Source organism: Colius striatus, chromosome 2 (assembly GCF_028858725.1).
Source record: "Colius striatus isolate bColStr4 chromosome 2, bColStr4.1.hap1, whole genome shotgun sequence".
NCBI lineage: Eukaryota > Metazoa > Chordata > Aves > Coliiformes > Coliidae > Colius > Colius striatus.
In genome coordinates, this window is record NC_084760.1 from 47,510,614 (window position 1) to 47,526,349 (window position 15,736).

Sequence of the window (15,736 nt, forward strand, 5' to 3'; positions counted from 1 at the left end):
CTGTGGATTTTATCTTTCTGCATTTTTTGGAAATTGTTCTCTTTCCCAGGGTCTGCAGAAGCATTTGGTGTTAATTTATTTTGTTGAGATATGATGGCTTGTTTTTAGCTGTCATGCTCATTCTGTCACTGCTGAGGAATGATGTCTGCTTCTGTCACGTTACAGGCATTTTTTACCAAAATTACATAAATATACATTTTAAAAATGTAAATATGTTTAACAGGAGACAGATGACATCTCTTTTTCTAAAAGGGCTGTAAAGTTAAACAGGTTTGAAATGCATCTTTTCCCTGCTTTGGATATTCTGTTAGGTTTTGTGTTTGAATGTACCACCTTTGTTGGGTTTTTCCTTCGTTTCCCAGTGAAGAAGGCATGTTTGTTTTCTGTGGTCATCCTGATCACTGCTTTGTGTGTGAGGAGGTCTGTATCTTGTGCTCGGAGAAGAGTTCTTGCTGGATTTACATGCTTGTTTTGGCAGCAAGCTGTTCTTGGAGGACAGGACTGTTTCCTAATCTTTGGTTCATAAGTCATTTTGCTGCATTACACAGCCCAAGCGTTCATCAGGATTAACATGTAGAAGCACTCTACCAAATTTCAGAACACCCTTTAGCCCTGGGGACCTGCATCCCTCACAGCCAAAGGCCCCTGCAAAGGGTATCAGTAGTTACTGTGGGCTTTGGGTTTTTTTTTTTTTCTGAACCATTTTGGCCACTGTTGTAATTGAGGAGTAGGAAGGTCTGGGTGATAGGCTTGTTTTGACTGCAGCTGTCCTTATTCTGCATGGCAGATGCTGGTTTTTCTTTATTTTGAGCTCTTTTTGCTTGTTTCCGTGGCAGGCTGCAGGTACACGCAGTTTTATCTGGCTGAGAGAAATCTCTTCTTGATTTCAGGCTGGCAGAAGTTTATGATGCTATTATCCAGCAAAAACGAATAGTAAACTTGAAGTGGTGGGATTGTAATTCTGTTTTTTGAGGGTTTATTAATTCTTTTTTCTTTTGTTAATTTGTTTTTTTCGATGGTGCATCCATCCTGTAATGATCTTTTTATAGTATCAGTAAGCAGCTCTTGCCTGTTTCTTGAGAATGTGATATTATCAAGGTGCTACGTTATGTCATCAAGTTAGGAGATATTGTCAGTATTTATTTCATAAAAATTTAACACCTTATGATACTTGTGTTCATAGTCATGATTCTGGAAATAATGCTATTATTCAGGGGCAGAATATGGAGAATTAATTATCATTTCAGTTGTACTTGAAAAAGGAGCTGAGACTTTTTTACTTGTTTAATCCTTAAGCTACTGAGGCTGAAGCCAAACCAATTTCAGTTATGAATCTACTTTTAATGATCAAGATAGTGATGGAATAAACAACTAGGGGAAGTTGTTGTGGCATTTACTCTTCGATGCCTTGGATCCAAACTTGCTGAAATTAGGCTTTAGGCAAACCTAAGGAACTTATCTCAATGCTGGAATAAGTGGGAGAAATTTAGTGGGGTCTGTTTTGGTTTTTATATGCAGGAAGCCAGATCACACAGTGCTGTCCCTGTTATGATTTAGGAATTGTGTATTAATTTTTCTTGTAGTTAGAAATGTATATTAGCGTGTGTGTATTACATTCTAGTCTGTCTTTGTTTCTGTTCCTTGCTTTCTGCTTCTCTCCTCTCCTCTCCTCTCCCCTCCCCTCCCCCTTCTTTTCTCCTTTATCCTTTCTCTTCCTCTCCTTTCCTTTTTTCCCCTTTCCTTTATTCCCCCTTTTTTTTCCCCCCTTGCCCTTTCGCTCTCCTGTTCCCCTTTATCTGTGAGAACAGGAAATGAGTTACTAATGCTGCAAGTGTTAAAGTCTTGGATTTACTGATGTTGCTGAAGCCTACGATCCTGTTGAAATACGAAAAAGTCTGATCTGCTAAAGACTTTCAAATCACAAATGTCCATATGTCAAATAAGTAGGGACACAGGATTTTACAAAAGAGAGAAACTGTTCTGTAGTGTCTTTAATGCACATGGGATGTGCCAGAGCTGACTGCGAGCAGCGTGTTAGAGCCCCCACAACAGCCTTCCCCTAAATGGCAGTGGTTTCATCTCAGTGTGGCATCTCCTTTGTTACGTTTATGCTTCTCTTCATGAATACTGTATTTTGAAGAGTAAGTTTTTGCACTTTGATATTAATTAATTCAAGTGGAAGAACGCCGCGAGATACAAAGTGGTGTGTGTTTGTTAAGGAACTTTATGTATGCGTCAGTGTGCTGCTCTGGCTGAGGGTAGCACACCTGTCTCTGCAAACAGATCAGTAGGCGTTAGGTCTAAGAGAAAACAAACGAATCAAACAGATCCTCAGCCCTTTGGTAGTCGGACAATTCATCCCCGACCGCGCTACCCAGTCCGCACCCGCTGTGTCTGGTGCCGCACCTCGTGCCCGGGAGATGCCGGGTCACGTGGCGGCCCGTTGCCGGGGAGACGCGCGGTGCCGCGCGGCGCATCGCGGCGCATCGCAGCGCATCGGGATGTCGGCGCGGTGCGGGACCGCAGGGGCCGCCGCCGCCGCCACAAAGGTTTGCTGGGTTTGCTTTCCTCGCCCTTCCGCTGCTTTAGCGCGGAGGCTGGGTCTTTGCATGCTGCGGCGCGGGGGAAAAGGCGGGTACGGGAGCTGTTAAGGCACAGTGAACTTCGCTGTACGCTGTTTAAAATGTCACCCTGGGGTGGTTTTGTGGGGAGCTGCTTGCGGCCGAGGGAGAGGGATGGCAGCGAGGAGCGGCAGCGTGACTGCGCTGTCAGGTTTTGTTTGGGTCTGGCTGTTGTAAACAACTGGTGGAAGCAGCTCGGAGAGGGACGGGATGGGATGTCTCACTGAGCAAGCTAGAACGGGGAACTTGCTGAATGTAATCTTCACTGTTAGTCATTTTTTAACAGGGCAGAACAAAGTCATCGTGAAGTAATATCTCACTTGATTCCTTGTTTACAGTCAAATTCGTACCCATTCATACCCATTTCAGGGGGAAGCAGCAGCATTTACCGTGACATTTTGTCGTAGTAAGAAATATGCATGTTACAAAGTACTGGAAATAAATAGATGTAATAACAAACTCCTCTTTGTGTCACTGGCCCTGAGCAGGTGCTGCTGTTCCATTGGCATGCAGCTGAAGAATGCTCTTTAATGTTTTTGTTAGGGATATTGCATAGAAAGAAATTGACTGTTACATTAAAAAAAACAGGAAAGACTTGGAAAATTGCTGCGAAACAATACATTATATAGATTTTCACGAGATGTTAATACAGTGCTCATGGATTTGTTTTCCTCAGTACTCATCTTTTTGTAAAATCTTCAATATCTGTGTATATTTTCAGATTTGGGATTGGTTTTTAACTTCTCTGCGTGTTTCATTTGTTTCTGATCTCTTTAACAGCAGCATATGCCTTGAACTGTGTTTTAAATTGCACAAACCCAGTAAAAATAATCCGTTCATTATTCCTGGTGCTAAAATAACCTAAAGTTGCATCTTTCTAGAGGACAGAGCAAAAAGATGAAATCTCTGAGTCCTGCCTCCCAGGCGTGTGTTAATGCAAAGCCAGGCTGAGTTGTTCTCCCAGCTTTAGACGTGAGTCAGGTAGCGAAACATTATCAGATCCCAACATGTTGAAAATGTTTCCCTTTGGCAAATATTTAGACTGCTATTTTTGGATTATGCTTTTTTAATGTAAATTGTTGTTGGATTGTACAGTGTTAATTATTTTTGTTCTGCCTCCTTTGGCATTGAGATAGCTTTTGACTGGTTTGCTAATAAGTGGCATTCAGAAAGTTAGTCAGTTAAAAAAGCAGATGTAAAAACTCCATAAAGATGTAGAAAATTTAGCTAAAAAATTTAAAGGTAAGTAGAACCACCAATTCTCATTCCTAGTCCACAAAAAAACTCACTCTTGAATAGTATAAGAAAATGAATTGACTGTTTTCTACCATTTAACAAAGAGAACAAAGGAGATCTGTAATATAGACATGCAAATTTTAATGAAAGTTGCTCACTCGGTTTGCAGCAGGATGGAGTAGTGAGATCCAATTTAATACTATGGGTACATTCCGCTTTTATAAGAAAAAAAAATGTTGGCTCAGCATACCCATGGATGTATTTGCCCTTGGTGCTCTCATTGGTGAAGTGTTAGCAGCTATTTTTAAACAATTTCCAAATTTTTCTCTAGATACTGGCAGAAAGTAGCATATTACAATGAGGAATTGCTGACTGTCTTCTTGGGCTTGGAATTTTACAAAAGTTTGTGCAGAGTAGTGTCCAGTGCCTTCCTGAAACTGCAGGCACAGACATTATTGTAATCACAATGCAGTAATTCTTTAGAAATGTTTAAGCAATGCTATAACCCGGATAGCTGTTTCCATTCTCAAGATCTGCACAATTAATTGTTTTGCATATCCTGTAAATTCAAGTTCCCCCTATTTGGGTTTTTATGTTTGTTCTGCACTTGGAAAGAGACTGAGTTAAGTACTTAGGTCTCTCTACTGAAAGTGAACTTTGACTTTACCACACTTTCTTTTTTTATTTAACAGTAGAAATACCAGGTAACAATTTCCCACTTTTTGCTAAATATTTTTTTGAAGGATCTCAAAGGTAACATCAAAGCTCAAGACTGAACCTGTCTAGCTGCTCTCCCTGGCTCCTCAGTGATCTAAAATAAGCCCTCAAATAAAATAGAGATAGGAGTTTTTTTCTGTCACTCTCAGGCCATATCTACCCTTGTTTAGCAGCTGTGCATGAATCACCTTGAATGCAACTGGACCACGACTTGGCATCTGCTCTGGGGCTGCCCCTGAGGACACGCTTTCACAAACCACTTCACCTGTGGTAAAGCCAAGCCAGCTGATTCTTCGAGAAGCTGCATCATGTAATCCCCAAATGCAGTTTAGCTTTGTTTCAATAGCAGCAAATGTCCTTTGGATTAATTGGATCTAAATTTCTCACACTTTAAAAGGCCTGTTTTACAGTGCAGTCTCTTTCTGATATTTCCTGTGCACAACCTGCTCATTTCCAGGAAGATAACACAATCTTGTGTTCTCTAAGTCTGTGCCTCCAGCTTTGTTGCTCCATTCATGTATTCAATAGTTCCCAGTGCCAGTACAGCTGGATCTATTCACTACAGCAAAAATAGACATTAATAGGGTTTGTTTTTTTCTCCTGTTAGTTTGCTGCAGCCATTACTTTTGTAGAAGAGTGAGTCATAGTCTGTTGTGCCTCATGCAACACTAACAGCACAGCAGTTACACACACTCACCGGAGAAAACACTTGTGCCACTGGCACTAAAAGTAGAATTGGTCTCTGTGCAGGAGGACCAGTCAGAGAGAACTGAGGTGCTTCGGTTCCAAGTCCTTCCTGTCTGTGCAACAGAACGCCCTTCATCTTAAATAGAAGAATTCTGATGTAAATATTTTGATAACAGAGAGAGAACTCTGACAATTCAATTCTTTCTGAAGTGTTCTCATTCTAGCCCTGTATTTTAATTATTGGGGCTTCCTAATGTAAAGTGGAGTAAGGCTTTTAAAACTATTTATAGGATCACAAAATAGATTAGAAAAGACCTTTCAGATCCTCGAGTCCAGTCATCCTCCCAAAACTGCCAAGTCCACCACTAACCCATGTCCCTCAGCCTCACAGCTACACAGCTTTGGAATCCTTCCAGGGATGGGGACTCCACCACCTTCCTGGACATCCTGTGCCAGGGCTAGACAACCCTTTTGGGGAAGAAATTGTTCCCAATCTCAAATCTAAACCTTCCCTCGTGCAACTGGAGACCATTTTCCTCTTATCACTTGGTACTTTCCATCCTTCCCCTCTTCCCCTCCTTTTTAAGGAAGAAGGCAGTAGTTTCTACTTTCTTAATCCAAACTTCTTTCCAAGATTTAAAAAAGCCACAAAACCTACTCAGGATAGATTCAATATGTTTCTGGTTTGGGCATAGCACCTCTAAAAACGTGTATATTTAATAATATCAAATATTCTTCTACGAAAGTTGCCAGAAACCCTCCTCTGTTTTCTAGGTATAAGTTGTGTTCCAGCTCAGTTTTCAGCCTACAGCTGGAGTGCAGTCAACATTTTGAAATATTGCCTCCTAAATCCTCCTGCCAAGAGCAATCAGAAACCTTGGGCTTGATCCTCAAGTCCAGCCGAGCCATGCACAGCACAGGATTCAAAGTGAGCTGCCCAGGGGCTAAATCTTCTGGCTGACCAGCATTGGCCAGAGTTGCTCTATGGGAGTTTTGTGGAGTGACAAAGGCTGCTGCAAGCACAGCTGCAGACCTGGTCCGGAGTTTTTGATGTAGAGAAGGTGAAAAGGAAAAAGAAGCCAGAAAGAGAAAGAACAACCGTTCTTAAAATACAGTGCTTTTATTTCTGAGATCTGCTTTGCATGCTTTGCAGCATCTTCCCACTGCACTGTTGAAACCTTATTTTGTGACTATGCAGACTCAGTCTTTCTGAGATGTTTTCATACAATGTGTCACATGAAAAGAAAGTACAATGTAGTAGAAAAAGCAACACAGAGTGTGTTACGTGAATCCGTCACTGTGAAGGGACACGTTCCCTGCGGCATCTTGTGATCGGTTGTTGGCTGTTTGGGACGACAGGCTTTACCTGTTGCCAGCGTGGACTTTCTAATTTGCCTATTTAACCTATTGAATTTGGCTGGTAACTCTTACATTTGTGTCAAATGGGTTTTTGGTGTTGCAGATTTATCTTCAGTAAGAAATCACTCATGTATGTGGCAACAAATGTTTCCAAGGCTTTCCCGTTGTGAGGCTTTTCCCTCACATTTTTGGGCAAAAGAGCTGAAAACATACACACAGATGTTACTACAATTATTTCCTAATCCGATGTTCATGAAGTCCAAGTGAATCATCACAGACATTTAACTTCAACCACAAGTACAACAAAAATCAGAAGATTTCGTTGAATTACTTCCTGTGCAAAGTAAAAAAACCAACCCAAGTATTTAATGAAAAGCATTAAAGTTTCCAACATGAAGAGGGTGCCACAGCCATAGGAGTAGCTCCTGTGCCTTGTTGCACTTCGTTCAAGGCAGTTTCTGCTCTTTGGATTTTGTTATATCTTTGCTTGTATAGCACAGTTTGGTTTTATTAGAAATAAATCAAATTTATATGTGGGTTGACATCAAATCACTACATAATTTTCAGCTAAATAGGAGGTTTGGAATAACGATCCTCTCAGTGGAAAATATGTTTTCTGGCTTTTAGTTGTTCCCATGTTTCTTTGCTGAACCGTCTCTGCTTTTCAGCCTTCTTCCTAAAGTTGAGTGTAATTCCATTAGTGTTCCTATAGAGGCAAACGTAACAGAAACCCCTCAGATCCCAGCAACTGCTCACCTGCTTCTGCACATGGTTATTGCTTTGGGCTGCTTTTCTCTGGCATTACACCAGGGACACTTCCTTAGCTGACTGCAGTGAACCCTCATGCCTTTTCCAGTCAGCTTCCCAAGATGAAGTCTGTTTGCATCCCCAGTCTGTTAGTTCTGTGAAAAAAGGTAATTCTAGCACCCTCTTCATTCCTTTCTCTTCTGAACTTTTATTTTTCATGATCAGCTATTGCATCTTTAAATAGGTTTTCCTTTTTTTGTTGGTCTGCCTTCAATGCCTCCTATTGAACACATGTATTGATCTTATGTTCTGTTAACTCAGGCATGTAGGCAGAGGGAAAAGGCAGCAGGAGATCATTATTTAGATTTTAATAATAAATAATGGGTCTTCTTGATGGGTTTGGTTATATAATACACTATACAAAAGAAGTAATTCTTTCATTTCCACCTACTTAATGATAGTTTTTGAGTAATCGGAGGATAAGAGTTCATACAGCACGTAACAGTACAAGAGCTACCCTCTTGAAGAGTAGAATAGATTTGTTCAGTAGAGAGAACATTGGACAGAAAACTCAACTATCTCTTGTAGTGCTGTTACCAAGCGTATGGTGTGACCTACTAACGTCGGAGCTGCTGAATTTCAAAGCAAGTAGGTATCTGACCCAATTAACTTCTGGAATTGTTTCAAGCAATTTTTGAGATCCTCAGGCACGTAGAGTAGAATAGCAAGGGCAATGTTTAGGTAAGAGATTTGAAACCTTTTTCACCTTATTTTATTTAAAAGAAGTTCTGCGGGCTGTGGCTGAAGCTTCAGTTTTCCTCAGCACTCTGCAGTAACCCCATCTGCTGATGCCAGCCCTCCACTTTTAATTTCATGACTGTCTGCATTGCACAGTTAGCCCATGTCATGTCTGCCCCAGGGTTGTTGTTTACACACAAAGCTCTACAATATGCATCAATGTGTTCACCGAAATGATGTTCTTTTGCCAACCTTGGGTTAAAGCTTTCACTTTTAGACATTATTTAACCTCTGCCTATTTTGGATAGATAACGGCCACTGCTTGTGTAAAGTCAGGCTTGAAAGGCTATTACAAAGTGCATGAACCTTATATATTCTGGTCTCCCCGGCTGCTTGCTCACCACTTGCCTCCTGAGCTTGTGTAGATTTAGAATCATAGAATACCTCAAGTTGGAGGGGACCCAGAAGGATTGTTGCGTCCAACTCCTTTAATGTTAGCAAGTACCTTGGTGCAGACTACTCTGTTTCTGCAGACTGTTCAAACCTCCTGATGTAAAAAGGAAAGGCTGCCTGGTCCTGGATGAAGTATGTGAGGGTATAGGTTGCTCAAACGGGTGGTGGAGTCTCCATCGTTGGAGGCATTAGGCTACTTGGCAACTTGCTCTGGCTGATCTGGCTTAGGCAGGGAGGTTGGACTAGGTGATCTCAAGAGGTCCCTTCTAACCTCAATGGTTCTGTTATCTGAAGGGACCAGCTTTCAAATACTGGGGGCAGGGTGGCCAAGCAGCTTCTTGAGCAGTGCCAGAAACCATCAGTTAACTGGTGATTGTCGGTGCCCTGTCTGCAACCACCAATGCAAGGGGTTTGCCTGGGTCATTGCTGCTGATCAGATATCATCCTCTGACAGATCTCTGGTTAAATGCTGTGCAGTTTTGATATCAGAAAAAAAACAGAGATGAAAAGCCAAAGGAATAAGCCCTCTATCAAGTCATAGTGCTGCATATACTGTTAATTTGAATGTGCCTGCAGCCATTCTTTGCCACTGAAGCCAGCTGGCTCTGAACCACCACACCCATACTGTTCATCTTTCTTACCTTCCAAAAGAATCTGGCCACATCTGAACTGCTTATTGGGAGTCGTTCCTGGCTTCTGCAGACTCCCAAACTACTCCCAGGAATTGTTTGTCTGGGGCCAAAACCATGCTAGGGTCTGCTAACAAGTTAAACGTGCAGATGATCACGTTCCAGGATATTGGAAGACTCCCTGGAACTGTTTTATTTAACTAATGTAAATGAGGCCAAACTGGCTCTGGATCAGGCCATGAAATGATGTTCTTGAAGATTTGTGGGAGCGTAGGAACAGTTTGAAAATGAGGCATGCTGGAGTGAATGCTCAGTCTTTAACTCAATAAATTATGTCTCCCATTTTTATTGTTGTTTTTGAAGAATTTGCAATGCAAGGGGAGAAGATTTCATTTGTATTATCAAATAGAGCATTTTGCGTGTACTGAAATGTCTTTATTCTCTTTCACTGAGGGAGGACATGGTTTCTGTGCTCCCTTGAGCCTTCTCCTCCAAATCCACCCTTCTTTTTGGTTGTTTATGATTGCTTTGTGAGTAGAGTGAGTAGACCTGTATATTTGCTGGCAATGGACCCCAACAGCCTGCATACTCTTTCTTTTCATGGTCGTGTCTGCTGTATTTTTGACATATTGCGGTGTCTGGCATCATGTCAGGTAGGGGAGAGAGTCTTTTCTCCTTAGAGCTGCCCTGTGTCCTTGTGCTGCATAGAACATGCACGTAGAACATCTCTTCTTGGTGACAGATGGGAAGGTTCTGAATTGGAGAAGTGAGATTCTTGGGCAAGGTGTGTTTCAAGTGTATCTATCTTCCTTTGCCACTGCTTGGTAGCGTCATCAGTCAACTAACAAAACAAAGAATCAATCTCCTTTATATGCTAGCCTGGAAGAATATGTTCTCTTTTGGAGTCAAATTGATAGGAAAGGAAGCTCAAAAAGAAAATAGTAGCAAAAGATCCTGTGTCTCACCATCTTAAAGACAAACAAGACCTGCTAGAATAACAGGAAGCACAGGCAATATCTGATCATCTTTGGTATGAATAATGGCCTGTTGTCCTGGTAGAATAAATGTCGTATCATCCCATCATCAAGTGTAATAAAGCATTTACTGGGGTTGATGAACCTACCAGTCTATGCAGAACGCCAGAACATCAGCCTTTCTGAAGGAAATGTGCACACATACCTTCTGGCAAATGGACCAGCAAGTTTGATTATCAAAGCCACGTTATCCATTTCGTTCCAGGTGCCAGTTATGATCTGTAAAAAGGTCATATTTTCTCACAAATCAGTACTACCCCAGCAGCAACTGAGATCACCACACTGGTGTGTCACAAGGCAGTGGCTCCCGCTGGCAATAGCTTTAGAAGTGATGTCACATTGTCCTTTGCATCCAGATAACAAAGGGACAGGACAATGCTTTCATACATCTTTGTAGAACACTTTCTACCTGTGAAGGTACCAGAGTCATCATTGCCTCTTCCAGATTGGTGTCACAATGGGTTTCTTCTGGCCTTTCTAGGTGTCCTGGTTTAGAACCGCTGGTCCTCATGTACAAACCTTAAGTAACTGAAGCTGTAGTAAGTGTCTCCATCCTGTGAAACCCACTGCAGGAGCCATCTCTGCCTAACAATGACCAGAAATAGCTGCTGAAATGTTCTTCATCACATCACTGACCATCCTTAAGTCAGAACAAGCAGTGCTGGATCATCCATGGCTTGACATGTTCAAGTAAGGAGCACTGGGCCTGAAGTTGCTCAGCCAGGAGTGTTAACGACTGAGGCACAGAATCCCCAAATGATGGGGGTTGGCAGGGCCCTGCAGAACTCATCCAGCACAAGCCCCTGCTCAAGCAGGTTCCTCTCCATCAGGGGGCACAGAAATGTTTCCAAGCAGGTTTAGAAACCTCCCAAGAAGGAGCCTCCACGCTTTCCCTGGGCAGCCTGGGCCAGGCCTCCCTCACCTCAACACCAAACAAGTTCTTCCTCCTCCCAGTGGCACTTGCTGGGTTCTAGCTCGTGCCCGTTATCCCTTGTCCTGGCACTGGGCACTGCAGAAGAAAGATGAGGATCCCATGGAAAATGAGTTTGTTCTGCCACTGCAGCACCGGTCCTGGCATGGCTTGAGCTGGTGGCTGTAGTAACAGTGATGTACATTTCCATCGGTGATAGCACTAAGCTTGCAAAATAAGAGAGGGAGAGAGACAGGAGAATGGTCTCTGTCCGTGTCTCCAAGCTGAGGGTTCAGGTGATAGTCCTGGGAAAAAACATCATTTTGCATGCACAGACTCCTAATGCAATGTGTCACGGTGTGCTCCCACTGGACTGAGGTTGCTCATAGTACTCGTGTACCATCCTCAGCAATGGCATCTCTGATGTGGATGCAGTTTTGGATCATAAGTGATGAGACAGTGTGTATGTCCTTCCAAAACCCAAGAGCACCTCTTGAGCAAACATCACTGCAAGCAATTTGGCTGCAGTGATGTACAATTTGTTAAAGCCTCTAAAGTTAACTAAGGTAAGCAAGAACGTTTGGGAGGGGGGCACAAGCTTGTTTCTTTCACTTCAAACCATCACAGCATTTGTCTTTCTTGGAGAACTGGATGGCCCTGATAACCGACAGGGATGATACTTGTCCTGGGCTTCATCCCCAGCAGTGTGGGCAGCAGGGCGAGGGAGGGGATTCTACCCCTTTACTCCACTCTGAAGAGACCCCCCTGCAGTGCTGCCTCCAGCTCTGGGCACCAACAGCACAAGGACACGGAGCTGATGGAACAAGTCCAGAGGAGGCCACGGAGATGATGTGAGGGCTGGAGCCCCTCTGCTGTGGAGACAGACTGAGAGAGTTGGGGGTGTTCAGCCTGCAGAAGAGAAGGCTCCGGGGAGACCTTCCAGCAGCCTCCATTCCTTAAAGGGCCGACAAGAAGGGCCAAGAGGGATTTTGTCCAAGGGCCTGGAGGACAGGACAACGGGTGATGGCTCCAAAGTGACAGAGGGGAGACTGAGATGAGCTCTTGGGAAGAAGTTCTTCCAAGCTGTGAGGGTGTTGAGGCCGTGGCCCAGGTTGTCTAGAGAGGCTGTGGCTGCTACATCCCTGTCAGTGTTCAAGGGCAGATTGAATGGGGGAAGGGATTTGGAACTGGATAATGTTTATGCTCCCTAGTCCCCCAAACCATTCTAGGATTCAATGATTCTTTGGAGGATTTTTTTTTGGGTCTCTCCTGAGTACCAAAGGTAGGACAGAACAGGTAACATTACTGTGCCATTATCAACATATATTGATGCAGCTCTTCGAGGAATACGTGAGGAAAGCAGATCATTCTTCTGTTCATTAGAATACTTCCTGATACATTAAAATAGAAAGAGATGAGTTTTTACATGGTTTTTCATTGGAGTCTCACACCAGACATCCAGGTAGCTGCTGAGGCATTTCTTTGCCTCTATGAAAATGCCTTGCAGTAGAAAGTAAGAATCAGACTGCACTTCAGAGTCAATGTCTTTCTCACTTGTTGGAAGGTGCTAAGCCAAAAAGTGTCAGTAGGGTGCTTGTTGCTAGGAATGAACAACTCTAATGATGTGTAATTCCAAAGCTGCTATATGAGAAATAGAAAAGTTCCTGGAATAAAGGAATCAGTCTTTACTTTATTGTTTTTCCAGTTGACACCTTATCTGGGAAAAGTGAAAGGGCTATTGTGACAACTAGGATGTTTCTATATTTACAGTTCTGTGCAACTGTAGTGACAATAGCAAATGGCCTGAAATTGCCCCAGGGGACATTTAGATTGGTGGTGAGGAACAATTTCTTCCCCAAAGAATTGTGCAGCCCTAGCACAGGCTGCCCAGGGAGGTGGTAGAATCTCCATTCCTGGAGGGATCCCAAAGCTGTGTAGCTGTGGCTGAGGGACATGGATTAGTGGTGGTTGTGCCAGTGCTGGGAGAAGGGTTGAATTTGAGGATCTGAAAGGTCCTCTCCAACCATTCTGTGATTTTATGTTCCGTCAGCCTTTATGATGACGGAATGATGTTCCATCATTTATGTTGAGGCTTTACTCTTAATTAACTGAACTGGGGTTGCCTATGGATTTAGTTTCTTTTTCTTTGTTAGAATCCCAATGTTTAAGCAAATCTCTCTTGCGATATAAAGGCCTTGACCAGAATATCTGCTGCCTCTAATGGTAGCCTTGCTGGCATCTGGAGGTGCTTCATGTTAACCTTTACTTACAAACATCCACAAAACTGTTTTTCTTTAAGTCTCTCCTTAGAATTACACAAGCATGCCTGTAAAATAATAACAGTAATAATGGTAATGGTAATAATGATAATAATAGGCTATGGTCAACCACTCTGTAGGGTAATGTGGTGTAATGTCAGTATGCTTTCTTGGTTTCATTGTTCTAGTATGTATAATATACCCTTTTGGTATGTCGGTCCAACCTCAGCTCTAATTCTTTGTAACTCTCTTCACACAAAGAAACACAACCTGGACTGTCAGTGGGGTTCCTAAGCAATGTTGAAAAGACTAATAATATCTGTTATAAAATCTTACTGGTTTAGAAACTCTCAGGTTATAGAGCAAAATTCAGCTTTAAAGTTAGCAAACTTTAAAAAAAAAGCTGTTCAGTTTGTAGCTATGTAAATACAGTAGCTACAGTTTTAGAAGAAATTACAAAAAAGGCTGACAGGTAATGTGCAGTTATTCTCATTAATTTTATCCCTAATTGAAAAGCAGTTTAATTCCAGGCATTATTGTATGATAATGAAAGAAACACTGACGTTTATTGCAGTTGTAATGAGTAAAAAAATGCTGTCTTTTTTTTCTCACATATGATATGTGCACTGGTTCTTTGACATAAAACATTGAATAAAGGTAGGAAGTGACACTTTTGACATGGAGACACATTTAACTTCTGCTGCTTGAAATCCATACCTGGTGCAGGACTCTTCAGACCTAACTTTGTTGTCCTTTCAGAATGTTTTTCTAATTTCAGAATGTCAGGTGTCAGTCTTTGACTTCAGACTCATCTATTCCAGATCTGACTGATGAGGCATTCTTTCTTTTTTACATTTATTTTTCCTTTTATGTACCTCTCCTTTTTTTTCTTCCTCTTTTTTTTTATTGACTGCTGTGGCAGTGCTTAACCCTCAAGTATAGATTGCTTTTCCTGAGCTTTGCATTTTCTAGGTCTCAATACTCTGATGAAAGCTAATAAATAACATTACTTTGCTGCGTGTCAGCAATCTCAGATGAGAGAACTGTTTTGAGTGGAAGGCAGGTTGGTGAATTTTGTTTACTGTTGCTTTTTTGTAAAGGTCCCCTTCCAGGGTGATTGTCCAGCACAGCAAAAAGTCTCAAGATTTAGTTCCTTTTTATTTATTGAGGTTTCAGACTTCTGAAGTCTCAGAGTTGGCCTGAGTTTGTTCTAGACCTTCATTAACCAAGTCTGAAAGAAGACAAGTGATTAATTAGTCCTAGGCCTAATTGTGCATTTCTTCAGAATGTGTAATGATTGATTTTCCCACTTAGTAAAACTGTTGACACAAAATAGCAGTGGCTGTTTCTTATTTCTCATTTTTAAACAAGTGTACTCTCATATTTAGACAAAATTACTGAGAATAGATGTGACGGCGACTTCAGTTATGCCTGGATCTCAGGTTTTGCTAGAGGTAAGAGACAACTAGTAAGAGTAAATACTGGTGACACAAGTCAATGTCTCTGCTGACTTTATTAGAATTGTGGCAATTACTTATAAAAGCTCGTTGACATGTTTAGGAAGATGATGGGGAAGTCTAAGAACAGAATATCATCCATCATCCTGGGTTAGACCAAAAAGCTGTTTAGTTCAATATCTTGTTTTGAGTAGTAGCCAAAACTGGATACTGGGGGAGGAAGTCGATCTTGACAGAAGAGGCAGATATAGTATTCACACAGAAATATGTTTTGAAAAAAAAAAGAAAAATTAAAAGTGCTAGGGATGGACTCCTTAAATTTGTGGGCCTTCTAGAAAGACAATTTAAGGGATTTTAGCTTCAGAATTAACTTCATGATATTTGAGTACAAAAAGAAATGTGGATAAGTTGTTTAAAATGGCTCATTAATGATGGCATACCTGCCTTGTCCTATCAAGTCTATATTCTTTCTTTCCCAAATCTCTTCTGAATGCAGAGAACTCTCATTATCCCTGTTTTCAGGGATCCACAAGTGCGTACTCTTTATTAGTGTTCTGATAGCATCTGCCACTGCTCTGCATTGTTTTACTTCATGACTATGTACAGTCCCTGGTTAGATTATGAGTAAATAGTGAGACACTGGTAACAGAAGTACCCAAAGCTGTGGGATTTCTTCTACATATCCCTGGCCAAAGGAGTAGCTCCATCACTAGCTGCTTCTGTACAGGTGTCAGGATGAGTCCTTGTTCTGACTTTGAGCCTACAGTGCTGTAATTTCCTTAGTTATTTTTATATAGAGATACATACATTGTGATTGAACAAGTTAGCACCTGCGTCATTTCCCTTTTGTTGAAAGGCTGAGGGTGCTGGGCCTCTTTACCTTGAAGAAG

General features: G+C 41.9%; 1 protein-coding gene across 13 annotated transcripts in view; it reads left to right on the forward strand.

Moving 5' to 3' along the window:
* DTNB (dystrobrevin beta) overlaps positions 1-15,736 on the forward strand; it is a 227,257-nt gene that overhangs the window by 87,407 nt on the left and 124,114 nt on the right. The window contains exon 11 of one of the 13 annotated variants that reach the window (XM_061990299.1): positions 10,703-10,771. The exons of the other annotated variants lie outside the window; for them this stretch is intronic. Within the exon in view, the coding sequence (XP_061846283.1) occupies positions 10,703-10,745 (43 nt within the window). The 3' untranslated portion in view covers positions 10,746-10,771. Of the gene's footprint in view, positions 1-10,702; positions 10,772-15,736 lie in introns of those variants that run through there. 13 annotated transcript variants of the gene reach the window in all.